Source organism: Mus pahari, chromosome 6 (assembly GCF_900095145.1).
Source record: "Mus pahari chromosome 6, PAHARI_EIJ_v1.1, whole genome shotgun sequence".
Lineage (NCBI taxonomy): Eukaryota > Metazoa > Chordata > Mammalia > Rodentia > Muridae > Mus > Mus pahari.
This window is the reverse complement of record NC_034595.1, coordinates 65675304-65688674: the sequence shown is the minus strand read 5'-3', so window position 1 is coordinate 65688674 and position 13371 is coordinate 65675304. Positions and strand designations below refer to the sequence as shown.

General features: G+C 49.7%; 1 protein-coding gene and 1 long non-coding RNA gene across 3 annotated transcripts in view; one reads left to right on the top strand and one right to left on the bottom strand.

Moving 5' to 3' along the window:
- Trabd2b (TraB domain containing 2B) overlaps positions 1 to 12889 on the bottom strand; it is a 199797-nt gene extending 186908 nt beyond the window's left edge. The window contains exons 1-2 of one of the 2 annotated variants that reach the window (XM_021200424.2): positions 12321 to 12889; positions 9759 to 10319 (exon numbers count right to left, since the gene is read on the bottom strand). In XM_021200424.2, coding sequence (XP_021056083.1) covers positions 9759 to 10319; positions 12321 to 12422 — 663 coding nt within the window. In that variant the 5' untranslated portion in view covers positions 12423 to 12889. The remainder of the gene's footprint in view (positions 1 to 9758; positions 10320 to 12320) is intronic. The other variant, XM_029539850.1, reaches the window with a different exon arrangement.
- Positions 2915 to 5182, top strand: LOC115064243. The gene is made up of 3 exons (XR_003844070.1): positions 2915 to 2987; positions 4184 to 4416; positions 5069 to 5182. It is a non-coding gene; the product is annotated as an uncharacterized LOC115064243 (long non-coding RNA).
- Positions 12890 to 13371: the final 482 nt, after the last annotated feature.

Here is a 13371-nt window from a genome sequence, read left to right as displayed (position 1 = left end):
AGCCACTTGTAGCTTGGCCTATGACAGTCTCCTCCTCTTTCTTTCTTTCTTTCTTTCTTTCTTTCTTTCTTTCTTTCTTTCTTTCTTTCTTTCTTTCTTTCTTTCTTTCTTTCTTTTGAGACAGGGTTTCTCTGTATAGCCCTGGCTGTCCTGGAACTCACTTTGTTTTATGTATGTGAGCACACTGTCTCTCTCATTAGACGGACCAGAAGTGGGCATCAGATCCCATTACAGATGGTTGTGAGCCACCATGTCATTGCTGGGAATTGAACTCAGGACCTCCAGAAGAGCAGTCAAGTGCTCTTAACTGCTGAGCCATCTCTCCAGCCCATGGAATTCACTTTGTAAACCAGGCTGGCCTCGAACTCAGAAATCCACCTGCCTCTGCCTCCCAAGTGCTGGGATTAAAGACATGCGCCACCACCTCCCAATGAGACAGATTTATAATTGGCCTTTCTCCACTCTATCTTTTTTACTAAATGGGTAAATGGGACTTTCAAATGGGACTCAAGGTTTAAATGATGCTTAAGGCACACTAAGTCCATAGAGTTAATATGCAGCAGAAAACCTTAAATACCCTTAATAGTATGGAGGGAGAGAAGGACTGGATGGGGTTTGTGAGGTGTTGCCTTTATCTTTGTACCAGGGATTCTGGGCAGGGCTGTACTCTCCCACCCTGAGGAAGGAGTCTCAGAGGTGCCTCTTGGCTCCTGGAAGTGTCTTACTATCAGAAGTGTGGGGGAGGAGGCTGTTTGATGCATACTGTGTTCTCAAGCTTGATTTCTGGCTTCTCTCTGCCTGAAAAAGGAAGCTCCCCACACATATACACAGGCACACACCATTGTGTGTGTTCTTTATGCCCACCTCTAGCACGTATCACATATATCAGGCACACATAGGAGCTGGAAACATTTCTGGAAAAGAACTGTACACTGATTACGATTTTAAAAGTGAAAAATCAAATACTATGTATGCTATGGTGCTTTAGACCAGTCAACCCTCAAAGTACCCCATGAGGCTAGGAAACAAAGACAAAGATAGGGTATGTAACGTGCCTGTAATTACCTGTGGTCCTAATAAGTACATGAAATGCTTCCCAATGAAGGGTGCTCCTGTACTGAATCTGTTCCATGTTGCCTAAGTGACTTTAGGTAGAAATGAATATGGGCTTCTGAGGGTAGAATCTAACCAGGATGCTGCTGAAATGACAGAGAAGCAAGGAGCCTTATGCCAAGAACAAAAGTTCCCAGGTCATGGCAAATGGAAAGGAAGCTTTCAATGTTTCTTCCTGCCCTTCTTGACCTACTGGGTAGGAAAGAAAAGAGCCTAGGAATAAAAGGAGAGCAACCCAGGGCACTCGGGATAAAAAGATGTCCTGCACTCCCTGCAGGACAGGGGATGCTGGTAAGGTGCTGCTGGCAGGTTTCCCTGGGATAGTAAGGAGGAACATAGCCCCAGCAATAGGTATAGAGTACACATATGTCAAGTTCAAGGCTGTCCTGCAGAGATGGTCCTGGGGCCCAGACATGTATGGGCCTCCTCTAATGACTTCCTGGTTCTCTTTAAGGGTAGCCACACATTCAAAGTGGGCCAAGTACAACCTATCTATCAGGTCTTTCAAAACACAGTGCTAATAGCCAGCCAGATTGTTGCACCTAAACTTAAACTACTAAACTGTCAGATGATGTTATTCCATAACCCAGTGACCAAAGATACGTCTTTCTATGAAACAACGCTTGCTTGAAAAGTGCAGGCTTTTAACAAGGACAACCCATTCCGGTGAGAAGGAGCTAGACAGACAATAAAGACTGGGAAGGGTCCTCAAGCAACAGGGAAAGGATAAGATGATGTATGGAGCCATGACCAAAGTCTGTAGTGAAGGGAGGAGAGAAAACTTCTATAGCTCAGTGTTATTGGAGCCTCCAAACCAGGGGATCACAGAAGGGCCAAATTAGATGTTTGGACGTGAAAAGACATTGCAGGCAGATGAGCCTGGAGATGCTCTGGAACTCCTAGTATGGGGGAGGGTTGTTTTGATCATAAATGGCAAATAAGGAAGAGAAAATGACAACATCTACTAGGATAGAGAGTGGTGCGTCTAAGAGGGATTCATGAATGCCATGGACAGTGCTGAGGGCACTTAATACATCTCAGATAGAAAGTCCGAGATACAGAAGCTAGAATAGCCTTCACCTTTTAGCTAGTGTAGTCAACACCTAGCCCAGGCTACCCCACAGAGATAGTCTTCTGACCTGGGGCATACCCGGCTCAATTTTGCAATCATTTGTGAGTACATGTTGGACTAGGTTAGAATCAGGAAAGAAAGTCTGCCCAAGTAATAAAGTCAAATATAGAAGTGTTGAAAGAATGTCATAAAATTCCATAAAGAATTCCACAGAGGGAAACACTACATGTGGCATGCCATAAAAGAAATCTCCAGGCCAAGTCTTCACCAGTTCAGACTTGACAGCATTCTAGGAAGACTTCCTGGAAGAGGTTCAGCTTTGAGCCGAGACTTAAAAATCAAAACATGGGGGGATTCAGAAGCAGAAGAGAAAAGAAGGAAATTCCTGGAGAGGGAGGGGGTTCAGCAGAAGCCACTGTGTTTCCAAGATTGAGGCAGGTTATACTGCATAGATTTAAAAGCCTGCAGATCCTGGAGGAGCAGCCTGGCGAGACGGCTTGGCAGCCATGAAGCAGAGCTGAAGGCTGGGCCACCGGCTGCCTGTGGATTAAGTGGGTGGACAGAGAGCCAGTGATGGGAGATAAAAGGGAGTGAAGTGGGTAATATTTAGAAGCAAATTCAGAGGGGGAAGGAACGTCAGCCGTTGGGCTGGCAGCTGTGGTGCGCGCCAGCATTCTTCAGTTTCCTCCCTAGGAGAGCTGCTTTACCAGGCAAACTCTTTCTGGCTTTGAGAGGAGTCCAAATGGGAACTATTAACAAAGGCACGCGCACGGTTTTATCTCCATCAGAAAGTGCTTTGGCGGTAAGGACGGCTTTCTCTCTGGCCATGGAGTGGAGAGTGGCTTGGGGGGGGGGGGGAGGAAATCAGACGTGCTTGCAGATGGGGCTTCTTGGAATTCTTGAGAAATGGCCCCTTCCAACTCCAAGATTTTAGAAGTCTGTGTTGATGAGCTGAAAATGCTTCAAAGCTCCGAGGCTAGGATTTCATGACGTGAAGATTCTTCCGGTCCAAAAATGTCTCAGAGCTGAAGGGTCTAAGATTTCACCATTCTTTGGTTTTCTGAGTCTCAGAGTTTGGGCTCCTGGGTAGAGAAGTCCTGAGCCTGGAAGTTTTACTGTGAGTTTATGATTCAAGCTTCATCACCTTCAGCTTTGGGAACTCATTGTCCTTTGATGGAGGTGCCTAAACTGTCCTGTGTTTCTGCTTCTGCATCTGCTACCTGAGTCTCAGGTCCCCATTCAGATAAGACATAGATATCAAGGTTTGTGTCAATCAGGTCACAGAGATGAGACACATGGAGCCTTCAGTGCCATTAGGACCTTCTTTTGCAAATTGCCACTTGGACCCAGAAGCAATTCATGTGTACCTATGAAGCTGTGTTAACAGAGGGACAGCCTCCCCATGTGACTGTTCCAGAACAGCTCCTGGGCTGTGAGTGGAAGGCACAGTGGGGGTGGTGGGCTGAAGTATAGGAAGTCCTGCTTTGCAGTCCTGATTCTAGAGCTACAGTGAGCCACCTGAGAGCAGGCTGTGCTGAATCTACCTCCTGACTAAGGATGTCAGAGACAAGACAGTGTGTCCTGAGGTCCACCCTGAGTGCCCAGCTTCCATGGCACTTTTATTTCCTCCACCCACAGGTGAGCACTCCAGTCTCATGGGAGGTAAGCTGAGGGACCCAGCAATGTGGACTGGAGGGTTGCCTGCCACAGAAGGTCAGAGAGAGAGCCCAGCCCTTGAGAATAGGCATTTTTGGAGAATCTGAGAGTTAGTGATTGGTTCTGAAAGCTGGTCATGTGACAGGGAGCAGAAGGAAGAGCAGGGTCTCATTATGAAGGAGGAAGAACCACGACATAGGAACCACTAAAATTCAGATACTGTGGGGCTGAGTTTCTACCATAAAGCAGGACTAGTAACACCCACCTCTCAGGATACAAAAGCAATGCACACTTGCAGGAATGAGTTCTCAGCTGGCAAAAATCTATGCCATTCATTTCCAGGTCTCTGGCCCAGACCCTGTACTGCACTGCACTGCACTGTACTGCACTGTACTGCACTGTGGCTGCTAAGGTTAATGAGTAAAAAAAAGAAAAAAAAGAAAAAGTGGTGAACCTTAATGAAGAAGAGAATCAAGCAGACTATGCCACAACAGGTTAAAAGGCTCTCTCTGCTCTGCAGACTTGCAGCAAGATTCCCCACATCCACTCCCAGGAACCAACCAGCTTCCTGACAGGTAAGCATTGGCCATGGTCAGCCAAGGATAAGCCTGCCAAAGATGGATAAGTCAAGCTTAAAGTTGTGGTGTGGGTTAGCTCAGACCTCTAAGGTATGGAGCCAGACATGAGGATTACAGAAGGCAGAACAGAGTTGGCACTGGAAAATGCCTAGCTCAATATAGTGATGGGGGAAAAAGAGATAACATAGGCTGTGGAAGGAAAGTGACTAGTCTGACATCATTGGCAAGGTAGAAACGGCATGCTTGCTTTGAATCAGAATCCCCCATACTATATGTATTGAATGTCTGTGTCTCTCCAAAATTCACATGCTTACACCTAACCCCTGGAGTGATGATAGGGCTCTGACTGATAGAGATTGAGTCATGATGACAGAGCCTTGCAAATTACTGGCATACTAAAGAGGCCCGAAGAAAAGTCACCACTCTCTCTTGCCCCTTATCACCATGTGGTTCTATCTATGTCACCACAGAAGTCCCATTTATGAAGCACAAGCCTTCATCACATATTGAATACCTTGATCTTCAACCTCAAAGCCTCTAGAATCATGAACAATGTTTATAAATAACTTAGTGTAAGATGTTTTGTAATAGTATCTCATAGGAACCAGAAGAACTCACTTGATGATTTTGCTATTTTGTGTCCCTACAGGATGCAATGAAGCTGCTGAAGTTTACAAAAGGAGGCCCATTGCTGTGATTTATGCAACCTTCCTTCATACATTCATTTTTTCACCCATGCTGGATTATAGAAGGGAATAAAAGATACATATCATAGTTGCTGGCCATCAGTCATCATTCATTGTGAAAATATTTAGAATGTACTTTTTATCTGTTAATTAACCAGACACATATACAGAAGCTCTGACTATATGTAAACTCAGAAGACCATTCAGTATTCAATTCTACAGGCTTAGCTTAAATTAGAGGGCCATCTTTACAGTAGTCTCATGGGAAGCTGGAGACGAACTTCTAGATGATACCCAGAACATCTTTGGGAACACTTATATTGGAATATGTTAAGATTTAATTTTTAAGCCAGAGGGAGAAAGCTTTAGTATTTTTAAATTATTTTTTCTTTTTGTATTTTATATTTTACTTTATCAATAATGATATACCACACACATATATATCTATACATGCATATATATCTATATATCTATATCTATTCACCAAATAATATCATGAACTATGAAAAAAATCAATCCACCTTATAGATTAAAGAGTATAGGTTTTAGCAATGGATGTTCTTGATCCACTGGTCCTGTGTATGTAACCAAGCCAATGACACCAACTTTTTCAAGTCTCAGCTTATTGTCTTTACAGTAGATATGACAATAAAGCTTTTAGCACTTCCCTAGGGACAGGAGTTAATATCCTTTGCGGTCCAATGTTACACCCAGCACAGAGATAGAGCTCAGCAATTGATTCTGTGATTTCTAACTAGCTGAGGAAGAGACTGAAGTATTTCACAAATATTTTGTGCACTTTCGGCAGACTCCAATTACAGCTTTCAGACACCAAACAGTGCCAGGGCATGATGGTAAAACCCAGCAGTGGACAGAGCAGTCTGATCCTTCTTCCCTCACCAAGCCTAGAAGGACCACCTAACGCAGAGTGTTCTCAGTCCGTGCCTCCACCATATAGTGAGAGTGGACAGAAGAGGAAGGACTGAAAGTCTCATCTTGTAGCTGCGACTCTGTAATACAGTTCCTCACATGGTGGTGATCCCCAACCATAAAATCATTTTTTGTTGCTACTTTATAACTGCAATTTGGCTGTTACGAATCTTAATTAAAACTTTTTGGAGATACAGGTTTTTGTCAAAGGGGTCACCACCCACAGGTTGAGAAGCACTGCCCCAGTGAGAGTAGTGGCAACCACTATCAGTCCCTGGAAAGAGCCAGCAAAGCTGATAAGGATCCCCAGGTCCTAAGACTGTCATAAGATCTGGCCTGAAGGCTTAAACACCCCAGGCTTCCAAAAGCAGGGGCGTGCCACCATCACACTTTCTGTAGTACTAGAGATTGAATCTAGTGTCTAGTGCTCTACACCTAGTAAGTACTTATCACTGAGCTATAGGTCTCTAGCTGTCTTTCTACTTTGCATTTTGAGACAAGGTTGCCTGGCCATGAACTCACTCTGCAGTCCAGGTAGACTTGAACTTGTGATCACCTGCCTCAGCCTCCTGGAGAGCTGCAGTTATGGGACTGTGGTCTCTCTCCCCCACCCTTTACACATGTTGTCCAGCTTCATGCTGTCTAGCACCGGTTGGACGGTGGATATGGCTGCTGGAAGACAGGCATGCCCACTTCTCATGTAGCTCTCTTTTTCCCCTGCCCTGGAGCCCACTAAGACTCCCTGCCAAGAACAGAAACCACATATAGGAAGTTCTTCAATCATTTAGAGTCTCACAGACTGGCTCTGTTCCTTATTAGCCATGTGGCCTTGGGCAAGTCATTCAACCATACTCGGTGCCCACCTTAGAAAGCCAACGGGTTACAAGGAGAATTCAATGAAATGGAAATGCACACGGAGCTTCCTGCTGGGTGCCTGGCACGTGCAATTGATTAGAATGGTCCTATGGAATGTCAGGCCTGGAAGGGGCATGAAAGATGACCTAATCCTGGTGTCTGATTTCACAGGCAGGGTGAACTGAGCCCAAGGAGAGGAACTGACTTGTCCAAGGTCACATGGTAGAGTCTTAGTGATACTGAATCTAGCACCTTGAGTTTATTTTTGAAATCAAGGGTCAAAACCTCTCACTAGACCTGCTTGCTCTTCCTGCAAGCTGAGCAGTTACCAGCTTCCCCTGTCCTCCGGTCCGTAAGTCCAATTTAAACTTTGTTCTCTACTTAGTAAGCAAAATGCATATTTCTACCCAGAAAAAAAATACATAAAATTAAAACTGAAATCTCAGGCTTTAGCATGCATAAAAGCTGTCTTTGAAGCATTCTCCCCATCTTCCTTGCTCAGTGTCCACCCCCGATTTTGCAATAACAGTAATGCTTCAAGGAAAGAAAAAAATAAAAATCTGATGCACATAACAGATATTTCAGCCCAATAACGCATCGCAGATGTTCCTATCAAACTGTGCATGCATGCATACAATTTTACTGAGAGGGCAGTTGGATTTCTGACTTTCAGGTTGGAGACCCCTACTGACCCCATCTGCCCAGGCTCTGGATCCCCTCTCTTCCCAGTTCTCCCATGGCTGCCCAAGAGGATGAAGGAGGGGTTTCATCACCTCCCTCCAAGATGATATGAGGACAAATTGGTGCCGTCAGGCTCTCGGGCAGGTGGTGAAGGGTGTGCAGATTAGGAAAGGAGGTGACTCCTGCTTTCTTTTGCCTGAGACGTGTTTGTTACAGCCCTTTCAAGAAGCTGGACCCAAGAACAATTTGAAGAGCGGGCCCAGGCTGGTGGTGGGGTGGGAGTGTTTTTGCAACAGAAACTAGAGTCTGTTTGATCTTCAAACATAGGCTTTGGAGACTGTCAGCAGGCTCCTCGCTGGCCGATGAACGGCTCTCAGTAACTTTTCCTAAAACATAAGCTCACACACTTCGCAGCAAATGTTTTCAACCCACCAGAGTCGTCATTTGGTTGAACAGCAGCGTTTCCAGACTCCCGAAGAAAGATAGTTTTGTTGTTTTAAGAGAGACAGATTAAAGCCAGGGACTGTTTAACCAGAAAGCTCCAATGCTTCCTTCAGCCCTTGTCAGGTTCCCCTGTGGTCGGTACAAAGAGAGTGATAGTGGATCCCTCACCCCCCAAACCTAAAATAGATATCTTTGGGGGCCAGACTTGAGGACTATGGGTAGAGAGGCCTCCCACAAAACTGCCTCCAAAATGAGATGGGCGGTGAGTGCTGGGGCCCCTCTGCCACAGATAATATCAGCTCACGAGGCTGGCAAGGGGAAAGTCACTTCAGAAGCAAAGTGCCGCTCTGTTCAGAGGGCTCGGCGCTGGGGCAGAGAATACACAGGATTTTCCCCGTGGAGATGGAGGCAGGCATAGTCAGAACCCTGCGGGGCGTGACTAACTGCCCCAATATTCCTGCCACCGGGCCCTCTGGGTAAGGACTCCACAATTATGGGAGAGCCAGCAGGAGAACTCACAAACCAGCCTTTCATTTGGCCGGCAAATCAATCTGGCTTCTTACCTCCCTGGGGACAATATTGCATTTCCCCTGGAAAAACAAAGGCCAAAGATCTCGGAAGGGGGATCAGCTTCAACAGCGGTTCCCTGGTGACGCACTTGCAACATCTCTGGAGCAATTGGGTCTGATTCCAGGGATAGAGTCTGGGGTCCAGTCTTTTTATGAGTCTATCTCCTTAATGATGAGTACACATGTCATGGGATCACACTTTGCTTAGAGCATCAACCCAGACCCTATACTGGGCCTCCTTGTAGGAATCCCAAGTCCAGGAGCTCCCATCACGGGTTGACAGCTCTGTTCTCTAGGCACAGATGTGAACTTATTGTTCCCAGGCCCTCAGAGTTGAGTTTGGGACTAGTGAGTTGCGAATGACCTCTGCCCATGGAGACAGGCTTTTAATGACATTTTGCTGAATCAGGTTTCTGACAGCCAGGGACTTTAAACCTCTTAAGCCCCTCCTTTCTCCCTTACTCCCTAGGTCCAGAAATCAGAACTGCCAAACTTCAGCAAACACATTTCTCTGAAATTATTACCCACAAACTCTCCTTGCTGACTGGAAGTTCCCCCAGTCTTAGGGAGGCAGCCCCAGAGTCACAGAGCTTAGCAAAGGCCCGGGGAACCATGCAGAACTTAGTGTTAATCAGCAAAGCAGTGCTGGTAGAGGCCAAGTCCACAAAACCTCCCCTGACAGCACAGTCTAGGCACCATGTCTTCCACCTCTGTGCTGTCTCTATAAACATACCCACAGGTGTGTGTGTGTGTGTGTGTGTGTGTGTGTGTGTGTGTGTGTGTCCAAGCAGCCTCAGGACAGACCTGTGCTCTGAAGCCCCAGGGCCTGGGGATGACTGCTGCAAATGGGCAACTCCCTCCTTCTGTTTTGAATCACTCTGATGCTCCCAGGGAAATTCTTTCTGCTCAGGCAAGCACAGCAGGTGGAGAGTGGATATCCCCAACAGGGAACCACTGAAATGGAAAGAAACACCCAAACTCTGGCATGTAGTAGTTTCCCCTGACCCCAATAGAGCAGCCCAGGGCTATTCAGGACCAGAGAGATGCTTTTGCTTGGGGTAAGGGGCAGGGAGGATGGGACCTGGCTCTGGCTGTCTGCTGGAGCATGACAAAGATCAGAGACTAGGATCAGGACACTGGGGACCACTAGCTAGGCTGGTGAGTGGGTTCCTACCTGGGAGAAGTTGAGCCCATTGAGAGGATGACACTGTTCCTCAACCCGCTCCACGGCCCCTGTGCTCTTCTTCATCTTCTCAGCCTGCTGGGCCAGGTAGAGGTCCAGCACGGGCACACCTCGGGAGCGCACATCTGTCTCTGTGAGGGAGTTCACCATGAGCATCACCCACACGGGCCTCTTGCGCTCCCAGTTACCAGCAATGGCATTGAACAGGTAGTCAGCATACAGCCCCTTGCCTCGCTGTGCTGGTGTCATCCAGGAGGGGATCATCAGCTTCACATAGTCCAGGTGGCGCTTCAGGCGCCAGTAGAGCTCCCTTGGCAGCACATCCTGCAGGTTCTCCCCATGGGGCAGCAGCTGGCAACTGGCCAGGGCTGAGATGGTATAGGGATCTGTCAGATCCAGCTCAAAGTAGACGCGAGTGCTGGCCTGGAAGGCTGCTTTGGAATTATCAGGGATGAAGTCCCAGACTCGGGTATAGGGAACATGGATGGTGCCAAACAAGTAGGCTGGAGGATGGCGCCGAATAGTCCACAGGAAGGAGTTCAGGTCCCTCTGCTACAAGGAGAGAGAAGAGGAGAGGCAGATCAGAGAGGCCAAAGGCAGCAGGGCAGAGCCAGGGTTTGCACCGAGAGATGGCAGGGGTAGCTGGGGCCAGAAGGCAGAGGCCCGCAGGCAAGGGCTTTCCAAGCTAAAAGTTCCATATTCAAATGCTGGCTTTGTCCTTTCTTAGTTGAATAATTTGCAGTACATCATTCTACTTCCCAGACTCAGTGTCCTCTTCTGCAAAATGGGGGTGAGAATGGGAGTTATTGGTGGGAGTGAACAACAGAACATACATATCTGAAGCCCTCAGAGTGGTGCCAGGCACGGAGGAGGAGGAAGTGGGCAACGAAAGGAGGCTCTCTTTATGACTAGCTTTCACTGTGAAAGCCAAGGGCTGCCACACCACCATGCTTGGCCAAGCCAAACCTTCATCAGGGTGTTTCATGTAGAGGGCGGGGAGAGGGGGAACCAAGAGTCCTGCTCTGGCAAGAAAAGAGGAAGTCATATAACTTTTAAATACAGCCATTAGAAGACACATGCCAAGAGCACTCTGAAAGCAGAACACCTATTAAAAATAGCACACCTATTTCAGCAGCTCCTTCCCATCCATCGGGTGGGTAAGGCTTTCTTCTTGGAGGGCAGGTCACGGGTGTTAGCTACTTTGCTCCACTTGCTGAGACCATAGGTGAGAAAGTGTTTTTAAAATCTTGCAAAGCCAAAGCAAGTCTCAGTTGCTGGTGTGGGAGGAGAGGATTTCATAGAATTAACCCCAGGAAATGTACATATTCTGGGTGCTTTCTAAACTTGCCCCACCAAAAAGGTGTACCTAGCTCTCCATTTCCAAGTCAGTCTTTGTCTGTGACCTAGGCACACACTAGGGTTGTGTGCCTTGAGTAGGGGCCCAAATACCAGGGCTATTTTTTCCAGTAACAATTAGGATTTGGAAAGAAACAGGAGTAGGGGACTATCTCCCAAGCAAAGTCAGTTTCCATCTAGAAAAGTCCCTGGAGTGACCACTGAGCACTTAACAAACTTGGTCAACTCATAACATATTCCTACCTGATTCTGGCACAAATGAAAAGTATTTATTGTGGGTGGTGGAAACAGAACCATAGTTTACCAACAAACCTTGTAAATGTGAATGCACAATAGACAGTGCCTACCAGTTATCCAGCTGGTTTCTTCCACAAGGCAGACTGCTAGCTGTGCACCTTGCCCAAGGCCAACCTATGCCCTGCTAATAGGGTAGCACAGGAAGATCCTGCAACAGTGAAGTTCAGGATGATTGCCAATGCATTAATCTATATTGGAAGAGAAGGGCATTGCAGGGAAAAATCAAGAGATGCAGGGGTTTGGAGAGGGAAGTTGGGAGAAGCAATAATTACTTGGTGCCCTTAGGAAAATATTAGACAAGCAAGTTCATCCTGTCATTTCCGTTTCCCTCCTATGATATATCTTATCCCTTTTCAGGAAACAGGGGCATTTGGGCCAATAGGTGCTGGGTAGGGTCTGGGGTACAGGGAGAGGAGTAAGAAGGAGCCCCAGGGTTGGAGGATCCAGCCTTAGGTCAGAAAAAGGGTCAAGTGGAGGGAGGGAAGCCTGGCCTGGGGTACTGTGTGAATGAAACAGCAAAAGGGTTGGAAGTCAGGGTGTAGAAAAGGGTACTAGGTGTTGGGAAGATGGAGTCAGAAGAAGGCAGAAAGAGACCAAAGGGTAAAGGTAGGATAAAAGACAGGAGAGTCAGAAGCGGGCACAGAGAGGGGATCCATCCAACCAAGACCAAGAGTCTACGGGAAACTGTCCGCGAGTGGAGAAGGAACCATCTGGGCTGGGCTGGGCTGGGTTCATACTTGGAGCCCGGGAGGACAGATGCTAGGGAAGGGAGCCCAGGCTGTGCCCAGAGGGCGGAGGTGGAGCGAGTGGGCTGAATGGAGAAGGCTGGTCCCAAACCCTGGTCCCTCAGGCTGGAGTGTCCAGGCAGGCGGGAGAGTGGCGGGGCTGGCGCTCGCTCACCGATCCAGGCGGCCGGCACTGTCCTCCGTCGGGGGGTTGCGGGCGGGCGCGGGCTGTGGCAAGGAGGGCGGCTAGCAGCGGCCCCGCCAGGGCGGCGTGCATCCTGCCGGGGCCCGCGGGACGCGGGGGACCCTCTTGGGCAGCGCCCCCTCAGCAGGGCGGGGAGCCCCCAGCTGGGCACCGAGGATCTTCTGGAGCACAGGGCTCCAGGCGCGAGATGCTGGGAGCCCGCTGGGGCGTGGCTGGATGTCCCTGTCGGACCTGGGGGTCCCTCTGGGGCGGGGCTCCGTCTGTTGGAAGAGGGGGATCCTCTGGGGCGGGGCCCCTCACCAGGGCGCGCAGCCGGGTTGGCCGAGCCCCGGAATTCTGCGAGCGCGCAGAGGTCCTAGAGCGCGTGGGGGTCCCGGAGCCGCGTCAGGGTCCAGGGGTACGCGGGGCTCCTGGGGCAGTCCTGAGATTCCAGGGTGAGCGGGGAAACTCGGGTTATGCTGGGCACCCGGGGCGCGCAAGGGTCCCAGGGGTGCGCGGCGCTCCAGGGGGCGCGCAGTGGGACAAGTGCGGCAGAGGGCGCGGCGGGGCGGGGGTCTGCTCTGAGGTGCCGGGCTGCCCCCGAGCCCGGCTCAGAGGGGCGGCGGGCGGCCGCGCGGCCGCTGCCCGGGCTCCGCCATGCTGCTCCGCGGCCGGGAGGGAGGGAGAGAGGAGGGCGGGAGAGCGGCGCGGAGCCGGGCCGGGCGGGGGGCTGGGGCCGCCGGGCGGGGGAGGGGAGGACCCGGCGCGGGGGGCGGGGGGCCGGGGCCGCGGCGGGCCGGGCCGGGCCGGGCCGCAGGGAGTCGGAGCGAGCTCGGCGCCCGGGCGCGGCGAGGCGGGGTCTGCCGGGCATGGCAGGCGCTCGCTGGCTCCGCGCTCGCTCTCTCGCTCGTTCCCTCGCACGCGCGCGGAGGGAGGCGAAGCCCGCAGCAGCCACTTCCCAACTTTCCAAACTTCCCAGCGCAACTTTTTCCTCTCCTCCCCTGCCTGCGCCTCCTCCCTCCTCCCTCTCCTTTCCTCTCTC